Source organism: Hypanus sabinus, chromosome 5 (genome assembly GCF_030144855.1).
Source record: "Hypanus sabinus isolate sHypSab1 chromosome 5, sHypSab1.hap1, whole genome shotgun sequence".
In the NCBI taxonomy this organism is placed as follows: domain Eukaryota; kingdom Metazoa; phylum Chordata; class Chondrichthyes; order Myliobatiformes; family Dasyatidae; genus Hypanus; species Hypanus sabinus.
The window spans coordinates 183,895,446-183,911,018 of NC_082710.1; the positions used below are offsets into that span (position 1 = coordinate 183,895,446).

General features: G+C 50.5%; 1 protein-coding gene across 1 annotated transcript in view; it reads right to left on the bottom strand.

Moving 5' to 3' along the window:
- The window catches only part of atf6b (activating transcription factor 6 beta), a 127,640-nt gene extending 113,004 nt beyond the window's left edge, over nucleotides 1–14,636 (bottom strand). Inside the window, exon 1 of the mRNA XM_059971271.1 lies at nucleotides 14,427–14,636. Within this exon, the coding sequence (XP_059827254.1) occupies nucleotides 14,427–14,487 (61 nt within the window). The 5' untranslated portion in view covers nucleotides 14,488–14,636. The remainder of the gene's footprint in view (nucleotides 1–14,426) is intronic.
- Nucleotides 14,637–15,573: the final 937 nt, after the last annotated feature.

Below are 15,573 nucleotides of genomic sequence, written 5' to 3' on the forward strand. Positions count from 1 at the left end.
ATTTTGTATTTTTAAATGAAATATTTACCCTGGATTCAATGCAGCACAAACAAAAAGAGATAAAGAACACAGTAATAAAAAAAACAATAAATAAACATGCCTATAGAAACAAAGGAAACCTACAGCACAATACAGGCCCTTCGGCCCACAAAGCTGTGCCAAACATGTCCTTACCTTAGAACTACCTAGGCTACCTACCCCTCTATTTTTCTGGGCTCCATGTATCCATCCAGGAGTCTCTTAAAAGACCCTATTGTTATCATTTCCACCTCCACCGCCGGTAGCCCATTCAACACACTCACCACTCACTGCGTAAAAAACTTACTCCCGTCATCTCCTCTGTACCTACTTCCAAGCTCCTTAAAACTATGTCCTCTCGTGCTAGCCATTTCAGCCCTGGGAAAAAACTGACTATCCACGCGATCAATGCCTCTCATTATCTTGTACATCTCTATCAGGTGACCTCTCATCCTCCTTCGCTCCAAGGAGAAAAGGCCGAGTTCACTCAACTTAAGGCATAAGGCATGCTCCCTAATTCAGGCAATATTGTTGTAAATCTCCTCTGCACCCTTCCTATGGTATCCACATCCTTCCTATAGTGAGGCGACCAGAACTGAGCACAGTACTCCAAGTGGGGTCAGACCAGGGTCCTATATAGCTGCAACATTACCTCTCAGCTCTTAGAACTCAATCCTACGACTGATGAAGGCTAGTGCTCCATAAGCCTTCTTAATCACAGAGTCAACCTGCGCAGCTGCTTTGAGCGTCCTATGGACTCGAACCCCAAGATCCCTCGGATCCTACACACTACAAAGAGTCTTACCATTAACACTATATTCTGCCATCATATTTGACCTACCAGATGAACCACTTCACACTTATCTGGGTTGAACTCCATCTGCCACTTCTCATCCTATCAATGTCCCGCTGTAACCTCTGACAGCCCTCCACAGTATCCACAACACCCCCAACCTTTGTGTCATCAGCAAACTTACCAACCCATCCCTCCACTTCCTCATCCAGGTCATTTATAAAAAGTCATGAACAGTAAGGGTCCCAGAACAGATCCCTGATGCATACCACTGGTCATTGGCCTCCATTCAGAATATGAGCCAACTACAACCACTCTTTGCCTTCTGTGGGCAAGCTAGTTCTGGATCCACAAAGCAATGTCCCTTTGGATCCCATGCCTCTTTACTTTCTCAATAAGCCTTGCATGGGATATCTTATCAAATACCTTGCTAAAATCCATACACACTACATCTACGGCTCTACCTTCATCAATGTGTTTAATCACATGTGCCTATAAAAAGTACTCACACCCTCCCCCACAAGTCTTCATGTTTGATTGGTTTACAATATAGAATTACAGTGGATTTAATTTGGCTTTTTTTTTTACACTGATCAACAGAAAAGACTCTTTCATGTCAAAGTGAAAATAAATTTCTACAAATTGGTCTAAATTTATGAGACCATAAGACTATAATTGGAATTATTAAACACAAAATAATTCATTGCATAAATATGCACCCCCTTCAAGTCAGTATTTAGTAGATGCATCTTTGGCAGCAATTACAGCCTTGAGTCTGTGTGGACCGGTCTCTATCAGCTTTACACATCCAGACACTAAATTTTTTTCAGCATCTTCTTTACAAAACTGCTCGAGCTCTGTCAGACTGCATGGGGATTATGCGTGAACAGCTGTTTCATGGCCAGTCACAAATTTTCAATTGGATTGAGGTCTGGATTCTGACTTGGTCACTCCAGGATGGTAACTTTGTTGTTTTTAAACCTTTCCTATGTAGCTTTGACTTTAAGCTTGGGATCATCATCTTGCTGAAAAACAAATCTTCTCCCAAGTCGCAATGCTCTTACAGACTGCGTCAGGTTTTCCTCCAGGATTTCCCATATCCTACTGCATTTATTTTACCCTCTACCTTCACAACCCTTCCAGGGCCTGTTGCAGTGAAGTCTGATGGCCAAAAAGCTCAATTTTGGTTTCATCAGAGCATAGAACCTGACTTCAGAGCCTTCTGGCAAACTCTAGCTGAGATTTCATGCGAGGCTTTTATCCCCAACAGGGGCTTTTTCTTTGCCACTTTCCCATAAAGCTGTGACTGGTGAAGCACCCGGGCAACAGTTGTTGTATGCGCAATCTCCCCCATCTCAGCCACTGAAGCTTGTAGCTCCTCCAGAGTTGTCACAGAATAGGTCTGTTGGTGGCCTCCCTCACCAGTCCCCTTCTTGTAGGTCACTCAGTTTCTGAGGACGGCCTGCTCTAGGCAGATTTACAGCTGTGTCATATTCTTTCCATTTCTTGACAATTGACGTAACTGTACTCCAAGGGATATTCAGTGATCTGGAAATTTTCTTGTATCTGTCTCCTGACTTGTGCCTTTCGATAACCTTTTTTGCAGAGTTGCCAGGTGTGTTCTTTTGACTTCATGGTGTAATTTTTGCCAGGATACTGACTCTCCAGCAGTTGGACCTTACAATAATCATTGAACCACCTTGACCGCACACAGTGATTTCCATTTAACTAATTATGTGACTTCTAAAGCCAATTGGCTGCACCAGCGGTGATTTGGTATGTCATACTAAAGGGGGAAAACACTTACGTAATCAATTATTTTGTGTTTTATATTTGTAATTAATGTAGATCACTTTGTAGAGATCTGTTTTCACTTTGACACAGTTTTTTTCTGTTGATCAGTGCCAAAAAAGCCAAATTCAAGTCAAGTCAAGTCACTTTTATGCAACACACACAAATTGCTGGTGGAACACAGCAGGCCTGGCAGCATCTATAGGAGAAGGACTGTCGACATTTCGGGCCGAGACCCTTCGTTAGGACTAACTGAAAGAAAAGATACTAAGAGATTTGACAGTAGGAGGGGTAGGGGGAAATGCAAAATGATAGGAGAAGACCAGAGGGGGTGGGATGAAGCTAAGAGCTGGAAAGTTGATTGGCAAAGGGGATACAGAGCTGGAGAAGGGAAAGGATCATGGGACGGGAGGCCTAGGGAGAAAAAAAAAGGGATGGGGAGCACCAGAGGGAGATGGAGAACAGGCAGAGTGATGGGCAGAGACAGAGAAAAAAAACAACTAAATATGTCAGGGGTGGGGTAAGAAAGGGAGGAGGGGCATTAACGGAAGTTAGTGAAGTCAATGTTCATGCCATCAGGTTGGAGGCTAAGGTGTTGTTCCTCCAACCTGAGTGTGGCTTCATCTTTACAGTAGAGGAGGCCATGGATAGACATATCAGAATGGGAATGGGATGTGGAATTAAAATGTGTGGCCACTGGGAGATCCTGCTTTCTCTGGCGGACAGAGCATAGGTGTTCAGCGAAACGGTCTCCCAGTCTGCGTCAGGTCACACCAATATATAAAAGGCCACACCGGGAGCACCGGACGCAGCATTCCACAACTTTTATTGTCATTTCAACCATAACTGCTGGTAAAACTACACAGTAAAAATGAGACAATGCTTTTCAGGACCATGGTGTTACATGACACAGTACAAAAACTAGGCTGAACTACGTAAAAAAAAACAACACAGAGAAAGCTACGCTAGACCACAGACCTACGCAGGACTGCGTAAAGTGCACAAAAACAATGCAGGCATTACAATAAATAATAAACAGGACAACAGGGCAAGGTGTCAGTTCAGGCTCTGGGTATTGAGGAGTCTGATAGCTTGGGGGAAGAAACTGTTATATAGTCTGGTCGTGAGAGCCCAAATACTTTGGAGCCTTTTCCCAGACGGCAGGAGCGAGAAGAGATTGTATGAGTGGCGCGTGGGGTCCTTCATAACGCTGTTTCCTTTGCAGATGCAGCGTGTAGAGTAAATGTCCGTGATGGCGGGAACAGAGACCCTGATAATCTTCTCAGCTGACCTCACTATCTGCTGCAGGGCCTTGCGATCCGATGATGTAATTTCCGAATCAGGCAGTGATGCAGCTGCTCAGGATGCTCTCAGTACAACCCCTGTAGAATGTGATGACGATGGGGGTGGGGGGGGGGGTGGGAGATGGACTTTCCTCAGCCTTCGCAAAAAGTAGAGACACTGCTGGGCTTTCTTTGCTATGGAGCTGGTGTTGAGGGACCAGGTGAGATTCTCCGTCAGGTGAACACCGAGAAATTTGGTGCTGTTTACGATCTCTACCGAGGAGCCGTCGATGTTCAGCGGGAAGTGGTCACTCCGTGCCCTCCTGAAGTCAACAATCATCTCTTCTGTTTTGTTCACATTCAGAGTCAGGTTGTTGGTTCTGCACCAGTCCGTTAGCTGCTGCACCTCCTCTCTGTAAGCTGACTCGTCGTTCTTGCTGATGAGACCCACCACGGTCGTGTCATTGGAGAACTTGGTGATGTGGTTCGAGCTGTGTGTTGCAGCACAGTCGTGGGTCAGCAGAGTGAACAGCAGTGGACTGAGCAAACAGCCTTGGGGAGCCCCCGTGCTCAGTGTAATGGTGTTGGAGATGCTGCTCCCGATCCGGACTGACTGAGGTCTCCCAGTCAGGAAGTCTAGGAACCAGTTGCAGAGGGAGGTGTTCAGGCCCAGTAGGCTCAGCTTTCCAATCAGTTTCTGAGGGGTGATTGTGTTGAATGCTGAACTGAAGTCTATGAACAGCATCTGAACGTATGTGTCATTTTTTTGTCCGGGTGGGTTAGGTCCAGGTGGAGGGTGGTGGCAATGGCGTCATCTGTTGAGCGGTTGGGATGGTACGCAAACTGCAGGGGGTCCAGTGAGGGGGGCAGCATATGCCTCATGACGAGCCTCTCAAAACAGTTCATGATGATGGATGTGAGTACAATGGGACAGTAGTCATTTAGGCAGGACACTGAAGACTTCTTTGGCACAGGGATGATGGTGGCGGCCTTGAAGCACGTTGGAACGGTGGCGCTGCTCAGGGAGATGTTGAAGATGTCAGTGAGAACATCTGCTATCTGGTCTGCCCATCCTCTGAGCACTCTACCAGGGATGTTGTCTGGTCCAGCAGCCTTCCGTGGGTTGACCCTGCACAGGGTTCTTCTCACATCAGCCACGGTGAGACACATCACCTGGTCATTTGGAGGAGGGGTGGACTTCCTCGCCACCATGTCATTTTCTGCCTCAAAACGGGCGTAGAAGTTATTCAGCGCATCTGGGAGGGAGGCATCACCTGCACAGTCAGATGTTGTCCTGTAATTGGTGATGTCCTGGATGCCCTTCCACATGCGCCGCGTGTCGCCGCTGTCCTGGAAGTGGCTGTGGATTAGCTGGGCGTGTGGACGCTTTGCCCCTCTGATGGTTCGGGACAGTTTGGCCCTTGCTGCTGTTAAAGCTGCCTTGTCACCTGCTCTGAAGGCGGAGTCACGGGTCCTCAGCAGCACACGCACCTCCGCGGTCATCCATGGCTTCTGGTTAGTGCATGTAGTGATGGTCTTGGGCAGAGTAACATCATCAATGCACTTGCTGATGTAGCTGGTCACTGATGCTGTGTACTCCTCTAAGTTGGTACAGTCACCATCAGTTGAAGCCTCCTTGAACATGTGCCAGTCAGTGTGTTCAAAGCAGTCTTGAAGAGCCGAGATGGCTCCTGCTGGCCAGGTTTTCACCTGCTTCTAAACTGGTCTGGAGCGCCTGACGAGCGGTCTGTATGCTGGGATTAGCATAACACAGATGTGGTCTGAGTAACTGAGGCTCTGCCCAGTACGCATCGGGGATGTTTGTGTAAACAAGGTCCAACACATTCTCCCCTCTCATTGCAAAGCCCACATACTGATGGAATTTGGGGAGCACTGAATTAGCTCCACTGTAATTCAATGTTGCAAAACAATTAAACATGAAAACTTCCAAGGGAGGTGAATACACGAGACGGGTGTCGTGGTGGAGATACGTCTCTACCAAAGGAGGTGTAAGGTGCTCCTTCCCTTCACTAGCCTGCAGGTCACCCTTGGGCAAAGTGTAGCACCCGCTTAACACCAAACGCCCTCCACCACCCCAACCACTCAGGGTCACACGAACCCTTGGGAGCAGGTGGTGGACGGTCGTATGAGCAGCTGGTGTATATCACAAGCCCTGGTTATATGACCACTGACGCCAGGCAGACAATCTCCAAAGAGTATTGGTAATGGCTGGGGTCACCCGTCTTGTAAAGACACTGCCCAGAAGAAGGCAATGGCAAACCACTTCTGTAGATAAATTTGCCAAGAACAACCATGGTCATGACTCATGTCATAAGACACAACACCTGATGATGATTTAAAGTGATGCTAAACACAGGAGTGTCTGTACATGAGATGACTGACAGATAATGACAAAGTTGGGGTGTGGAGGGTGGAGGGGCCAATCAGTCTTACTGCTTGGGGAAAGTAACTGTTTTTGAGTTTGGTGGCTCTGGCATGGATGCTACAAAGCCCCCTCCTTGATGGGAGTGGGACAAGCAGGGTGGGTGGGATTTGTTGGCAGGGTAGAGATTGTAAAGATAAAGTTTAGCTTTATTTATCTCATGTACCTGGTAACTGATTTACCAAACTGACCCCAGGGGTGAAACGTGAAGATCTTTAAAGATGAGCTTTATTTGTCACATGCACATCGAAACATACAGTAAAATATATTGTTTACACCAATGACCGACAAGGATGTTCTGATGTCCGACCCTATTCTGTACATTTTGGGAATGTGGTCATGGGGAAGGACATACAGTGGTGGGGACTGAACCCCGATCTGACAACTGTTGCCGTAAAGCTACTGTAACCATCAATCTGCCTTTGGTCAGCTAATACTAACGGGTTCTGTCAATATGCAATGGCCTGTTCTGGAAAAAGCACAGCAAATGCTCACAGCGCTCAGCAGGCCAGGAGTTACCATGGAAATGCACCCTCAGAGGCAGCTCGGCCCACTGACTGACACCAGCATTCGCAGTTTGCAAACACAGGGGGGTCTGCAGATGCTGGAAATCCAGAGCAACACACACAAAATACTGGAAGAACTCAGCAGGTCAGGCAGCATCCATGGAGGGAAACAGTCAATTTTTTTGGGCAGTGGTGCTTCCTCAAGTCCTGATTGAGGATCTCACCCCAAAACGTTGACTGTTTATTTCACTCGGTAGAGTATCTGTGTGTCTGTTATTTTCAGTTTGCAGCACCTGCAATCTTTCCATTTCCACCCTGCAATTCAGTTGCTGCTTCGTCAGTCTTGCATCGTCTGGAGAGACCTGGATAATGGTGGAGTTAATGTCTGTCCCACTCCCGTCAACGAGGCTACGCCACATCCATGCCTGGAGCACCTGACTCAAAAACAGTTCCTTTTCCCAAGATGAAAGACTGATCAACATCACCACCCCCAAAACATCACGTCTTGATCATTTCCTGTCAGTCATCTTGTGTACAGGCACTCCTCCGCCAAGCGTCATTTTATCGACATACAATCAATGCGTATAAGCCATCTTCAGCTTCCGTTGGCAGCTTGTTCCACACTCTCACCACCCTGAGTGACAACGTCCCTTTTAAACATTTCACCTTTCGTCCTGCACCCAGGACCTCTCATGGAACAAGCCTGTTAGCATTTTTTCTATGTATACCCCTCATAAATGTGCATTGTACTATCGGAAGTCCCCTCAATCAAGGGAATAAAGACCTATTCAGGTCTGACAAGATCCTTGTAAACTCTCTCTGTACTTTTCCAATCTTATTTATATCTTTCTTGTACGTAGTTGGCCTAAACTGCATGCAAATTCCAAATTTGGCCTCACCAACTTGAACATGAATGTCCTAGTTCCTAGGAGACAATTCCTGGGAACACTGGCACCCTTCACCATGCAAACATTATTCAAATTTACATAACAGCAAGCATCAGAAGCCAGACTGAGCTTCGTGGTTCGTTTGCCATTGCCATGGTCTCCTGCAGTGGGGAGTGTGACAATACGTCTCTGCACTGAACACTAACTCTGCCCTCAAAGTCAACCATTTCACAGATTTGTCACACAGGCACCGAACCATACAGTGACTCAAAAAGGATGCATTTCAATGACTACATTCCAATGATATGCTGAGGGCAGGTTGCAAGTGCCCACATGCTCCTGGCTCCAACATAGCATGCCCACAATTTATGAACCCAAACCTCTACATCTTTGGAATGTGGTTGGAAACCAGAATACCCAGACGAAACCCACGATACGGTTGGAAACCGGAATACCCAGACGAAACCCACGATACGGTTGGGAACCGGAATACCCAGACGAAACCCACGATACGGTTGGGAACCGGAATACCCAGACGAAACCCACGATACGGTTGGGAACCGGAATACCCAGACGAAACCCAGGATACGGTTGGGAACCGGAATACCCAGACGAAACCCAGGATACGGTTGGAAACCGGAATACCCAGACGAAACCCAGGATACGGTTGGAAACCGGAATACCCAGACGAAACCCAGGATACGGTTGGAAACCGGAATACCCAGACGAAACCCACGATACGGTTGGAAACCGGAATACCCAGACGAAACCCACGATACGGTTGGAAACCGGAATACCCAGACGAAACCCACGATACGGTTGGAAACCGGAATACCCAGACGAAACCCACGATACGGTTGGAAACCGGAATACCCAGACGAAACCCCACGATACGGTTGGGAACCGGAATACCCAGACGAAACCCACGATACGGTTGGGAACCGGAATACCCAGACGAAACCCACGATACGGTTGGGAACCGGAATACCCAGACGAAACCCACGATACGGTTGGGAACCGGAATACCCAGACGAAACCCAGGATACGGTTGGAAACCGGAATACCCAGACGAAACCCAGGATACGGTTGGGAACCGGAATACCCAGACGAAACCCACGATACGGTTGGAAACCGGAATACCCAGATGAAACCCACGATACGGTTGGAAACCGGAATACCCAGACGAAACCCACGATACGGTTGGAAACCGGAATACCCAGACGAAACCCACGATACGGTTGGAAACCGGAATACCCAGACGAAACCCACACGGTCGCAGAGAGAATCTCCTCGGCACTGGCTGTAAGAACTATCCTCCGATCTTCAGATCGCTGGTGCTGTAAAGCAACGCACTAACCACTGTGCTACCGTGTTATCACACTCTGCAGCCTGAGTTAACAGTCCATCTAGCCCACTCAGAATCACCTCTTTGTTGAACTAAAACAACACCCTGTAATCTCAAATCACAGAGGAAAAGAAAAACCAACAAACCCCAGAAATCAGCCAAGTGAAGCTTTGCTACACAATTCACCTTCCTCCAAGTAGAAACCAGAAATGCAGCTAGTGGTCCAGTACAGATTAAGGACTGATATCATTTTTTTTTCTTTAAAAAAACAGCCTTAATTTGTCTTGCAACCTTCAAAAGAGTGATGCGGCTCTTGTTAATATTCAGACTGACAGATTGCATCATATCACAGGATCGGTGTGCTTGAACACTGACGTGGTTCAGCAGCTTTGGAACATAGAACAGAACAATTCCGTCAGCCTATAAAGTTGTGTTGAACTTTTAACCTACTCAAAGATCAAGCTAAACCTTCCCTCCACATAGCTTCCATTTTTCTATCACTCATATGCCTATATAGGTCTCTTAAATATCTCAATTGTACATGCTGCTATGGCAGCCCAACAGCACATTCCACACCCTGCACTCCTTGCATTAAAAAAACTACCCAACACCCCGAACCCATTTATTCTTCAGTTACCTTAAAATAATGCCCACTTGCGTTAGCCATTACTGCCATGTGATAAAACCTCTAGCTATCCACTTGATCTATGCTTCATATCATCTTATATACCTCCGTCAAGTCACCTCCTGTCCTGCTTCACTCCAGAAGTCACCAGCACCATGACCAAGCACTGGCCCCTGAGGTACATTGTCACCGATCACTGAACCCTGACACACCACCGTCACCGGGCTCCAGACCGATCACTGAACCCTGACACACCAGTCACCGGGCTCCAGACCGATCACTGACCCCTGACACACCAGTCACCGGGCTCCAGACCGATCACTGAACCCTGACACACCACCGTCACCGGGCTCCAGACCGATCACTGAACCCTGACACACCAGTCATCGGGCTCCAGACCGATCACTGACCCCTGACACACCAGTCACCGGGCTCCAGACCGATCACTGACCCCTGACACACCAGTCACCGGGCTCCAGACCGATCACTGACCCCTGACACACCAGTCACCGGGCTCCAGACCGATCACTGACCCCTGACACACCACCGTCACCGGGCTCCAGACCGATCACTGAACCCTGACACACCACCATCACCGGGCTCCAGACCGATCACTGACCCCTGACACACCAGTCACCGGGCTCCAGACCGATCACTGACCCCTGACACACCACCGTCACCGGGCTCCAGACCGATCACTGAACCCTGACACACCACCGTCACCGGGCTCCAGACCGATCACTGACCCCTGACACACCACCGTCACCGGGCTCCAGACCGATCACTGACCCCTGACACACCAGTCACCGGGCTCCAGACCGATCACTGACCCCTGACACACCAGTCACCGGGCTCCAGACCGATCACTGACCCCTGACACACCACCATCACCGGGCTCCAGACCGTTCACTGAACCCTGACACACCAGTCACCGGGCTCCAGACCGATCACTGACCCCTGACACACCAGTCACCGGGCTCCAGACCGATCACTGACCCCTGACACACCACCATCACCGGGCTCCAGACCGATCACTGACCCCTGACACACCAGTCACCGGGCTCCAGACCGATCACTGACCCCTGACACACCAGTCACCCGGCTCCAGACCGATCACTGAACCCTGACACACCACCGTCACCGGGCTCCAGACCGATCACTGACCCCTGACACACCAGTCACCGGGCTCCAGACCGATCACTGACCCCTGACACACCAGTCACCGGGCTCCAGACCGATCACTGACCCCTGACACACCAGTCACCGGGCTCCAGACCGATCACTGACCCCTGACACACCAGTCACCGGGCTCCAGACCGATCACTGACCCCTGACACACCAGTCACTGGGCTCCAGACCGATCACGGACCCCTGACACACCAGTCACCGGGCTCCAGACCGATCACTGACCCCTGACACACCACCGTCACCGGGCTCCAGACCGATCACTGAACCCTGACACACCAGTCACCGGGCTCCAGACCGATCACTGACCCCTGACACACCAGTCACCGGGCTCCAGACCGATCACTGACCCCTGACACACCACCGTCACCGGGCTCCAGACCGATCACTGAACCCTGACACACCACCGTCACCGGGCTCCAGACCGATCACTGAACCCTGACACACCAGTCACCGGGCTCCAGACCGATCACTGACCCCTGACACACCAGTCACCGGGCTCCAGACCGATCACTGACCCCTGACACACCAGTCACCGGGCTCCAGACCGATCACTGACCCCTGACACACCAGTCACCGGGCTCCAGACCGATCACTGACCCCTGACACACCAGTCACCGGGCTCCAGACCGATCACTGACCCCTGACACACCAGTCACCGGGCTCCAGACCGATCACTGACCCCTGACACACCAGTCACTGGGCTCCAGACCGATCACTGACCCCTGACACACCAGTCACCGGGCTCCAGACCGATCACGGACCCCTGACACACCAGTCACCGGGCTCCAGACCGATCACGGACCCCTGACACACCAGTCACCGGGCTCCAGACCGATCACTGACCCCTGACACACCAGTCACTGGGCTCCAGACCGATCACTGACACCTGACACACCAGTCACAGGGCTCCAGACCGATCACTAACCCCTGACACACCAGTCACCGGGCTCCAGACCGATCACTGAACCCTGACACACCACCGTCACCGGGCTCCAGACCGATCACTGACCCCTGACACACCACCGTCACCGGGCTCCAGACCGATCACTGACCCCTGACACACCAGTCACCGGGCTCCAGACCGATCACTGACCCCTGACACACCAGTCACTGGGCTCCAGACCGATCACTGACCCCTGACACACCAGTCACCGGGCTCCAGACCGATCACGGACCCCTGACACACCAGTCACCGGGCTCCAGACCGATCACGGACCCCTGACACACCAGTCACCGGGCTCCAGACCGATCACTGACCCCTGACACACCACCGTCACCGGGCTCCAGACCGATCACTGAACCCTGACACACCACCGTCACCGGGCTCCAGACCGATCACTGAACCCTGACACACCACCATCACCGGGCTCCAGACCGATCACTGACCCCTGACACACCAGTCACCGGGCTCCAGACCGATCACTGACCCCTGACACACCAGTCACTGGGCTCCAGACCGATCACTGACCCCTGACACACCAGTCACCGGGCTCCAGACCGATCACTGACCCCTGACACACCAGTCACTGGGCTCCAGACCGATCACTGACCCCTGACACACCACCGTCACCGGGCTCCAGACCGATCACTGACCCCCTGACACTCCAGTCACCAGGCTCCAGACCGATCACTGACCCCTGACACACCAGTCACCGGGCTCCAGACCGATCACTGACCCCTGACACACACCAGTCACTGGGCTCCAGACCGATCACTGACCCCTGACACACCACCGTCACCGGGCTCCAGACCGATCACTGACCCCTGACACACCACCGTCACCAGGCTCCAGACCGATCACTGACCCCTGACACACCAGTCACCGGGCTCCAGACCGATCACTGACCCCTGACACACACCAGTCACTGGGCTCCAGACCGATCACTGACCCCTGACACACCACCGTCACCGGGCTCCAGACCGATCACTGACCCCTGACACTCCAGTCACCGGGCTCCAGACCGATCACTGAACCCTGACACACCACCATCACCAGCTCCCATTGTCTGTTTGTAGTGCAGTAATTGTGTTTCCCACTGTTTTGTATATATTGTATAGCACTGATATTTGTAATAAAGGATTTTGTAATAATATAAAAAAAATGCAAGCACTGACCCGAGGCAGCCCGGCCTCCAGTCAGAGAAAACAAACTTCCCTGTCAGCTGTTCTGTACACTCAGACTGCTGTATATTCAGTTAGCTATCTCTCTCCAGATGACATGTGATCTAATCTTTCACAGCAGCCTACCTCACTGAACTTTATTACTGATCTACTGAAGTCTGGAAAAGCCACCTCTTTCCTTGGTAGCTTCACCTCCAGCCTCCCACAGCGTTTTTGGATATAGCTGGTCAGGACCTGGAGATTTATTTACCTTCATACCTTTTAAGACTCGCAGTAACTTCTCCAAAATAATGTAGACCATCCTAAAGACATCCCATTGACTTTTCCCAGTTCCTAAATCTTCAAGTCTTTCCCCACAGTAAAGGCAAAGGAAAAATATTCGTTGAAGACCTTGCCTATCTCCTGCTGCGGTGCCCTCTTTTTGTTGTGAGGTCCTACCCTATGTCTAGTTAATCTTTTTTCCCTTAATAACCTTGCAAGATCTCTTCACTTTTCCCTGAATTTTCTCTCTAAAGTTTTGCATGCAGCCCATTTGGGGGCAAGGTAGTGTAGGCAGCTACACGGTCGCATGGAGGTTAGCGGTTGCAACATGAGGGTTCAATCCACACCGCTGCCTGTGAGGAATCTGTCCAAAGGCGTACGGGTTAGGGTTAGCAGTTGTGGGCATACTAGACTGATGCTGGAAGCATTGTGACACTTGCTGGAAGCTTTCCATCACATCCTCAGACTGGGTTGGTCACTGACTTAAACGACACATTTCACTGATGTTCTGATGTGCCATTGACAAATAAAGCTCTTGTGGATCTAATCTTTTTTACTCCTCGAATTCTTCCTTCAGTACAGTCCTGTATCCTCTCAATTCATTCATGGATTTCCTTGGCTGCCTGTTCTTCCTAGCTGGGGATTCACACCCCTATTATCCAGCTTCCCTGCTCCTATCAGTCAGAATCTGGGAAAACAACCAGGAATCTGGATAGATTTTTGAAATACACATTATGCCAGTTATTAGTACATCGTCCCAGTGCCGCTGTAACGGGACAAATGGCCTGTTATGATCAGACCTAGCCAATCTCACACTGCACTGCATCTACTAGCCCTTGCTTTGAACATTTCCAATGACAATGTCTCTTTGAGACAAAGATTTAAAAACCATTGAGTACTTCAAAACCACTAGCAAAATGGCCTTCATGACATCTCCTTTCCCCTTTCCTCCTCTTCCCTCCAAACCTATCCCTCCCCTATCAGCCCCCCTCCCACACTCCCCCACCTCCTCGTGCTCCTGCCACCCCACCCACCTCCTCTTCCCCCTCCCTACCCCGCCCCCACCCGCTCTTCCCCACCTCCTCTTCCTCTACCCCTCCCCTACCTCCTCTTCCCCTACCCTCCACCTCCACTTCCCTCCCCATCACTCCTCTCCCTTTCCTACCCCAATCCTCGCTGCTCAGCAGGTTGTCCGCAAAGAATCGACTGTCCAGCTCCGTTGCCATGGCGCCTGAAGATAAGGTGTTGTCCGCCCCTCTGTTGCCTGAGCCCCGACGCCTCAAAAGTCAATTGTCGGCCTTCGATTCCAGTCTGACACTCTCAAAAGGCCCAGGCCCATCACCGGAAACCCGCCCCGCCCCCTCACTGAGTGACGGAGGGTTTGACCAATCCCCAACAGGATCCGCGCACATCGCTCTGTGTTTGCCCAATCACTGGGCACAATCCATCGTTCAGGGCTCGGCCAATCTGTGCCCCACAAACCGTTTTCGTAGTTTGACCTATCGCTGCGCACGATCCATTCCATTCGCTGACGGCTCGGCCAATCCCAATCAAGAAATAGCACACTGCGCTCTGGGCTCGGCCAGTCACTGCCATCAATCCGTTCCGACGATCAGGAGTCGGCCAATCCCAGCATACAAACCGTTCCCATCGTTCTGAGCCGCCGTAGTAAAGTTGTAGCCTCATTCGATTGGTGAATGGTTCCATCAATCAACATTCGGGCCAACCACGGAATTCCTGACTGGCGGCGTATTCACCAATCAGCGTCTCGGAAAAGGGAGCCTCCTCCATTCCAAAACGAGCTCAGCGGGCCGGGCAGCATCTGTGGGGGAGAAAATTACAGACTGTGGGTCTCGAAACTTCGACTGGACTTTTCTTTCCCCATAGATGCTGACTGGCCTGTCTAGTTCCTCTGTTTTGTGTGTGTTGCTTGAATTTGCAGCATCTGTGGAAGTCTGTCGAAGTTTTAGTTCGGGACAAGGAACAACAACCACAGCAGAACGACAGAAAGTAAACCCCTTTCTCATCTGCCAACCGCGCACACACACAGACCCACGACACAGGTGCCTAATTAGGCCCTTCAGTCCATCCAGCACCTCTGCCTTTCCGTCAGGTCTGAGCTTTTGCCCCTCTCAATTCTATTCTGCTGCCTTCTCCCCTTAACCTTTGATGCCCTGACTAATCAAGAACCTATTAACCTGCACTTGAAATATACCCAATGACTAGGCCTTTGCAGCTGTCTGTGGCAATGAATTCCACAGATTCATCGCTCTCTGGCTAAAGATGTTCTCTTTCCTAAGCGGATGTCTCTC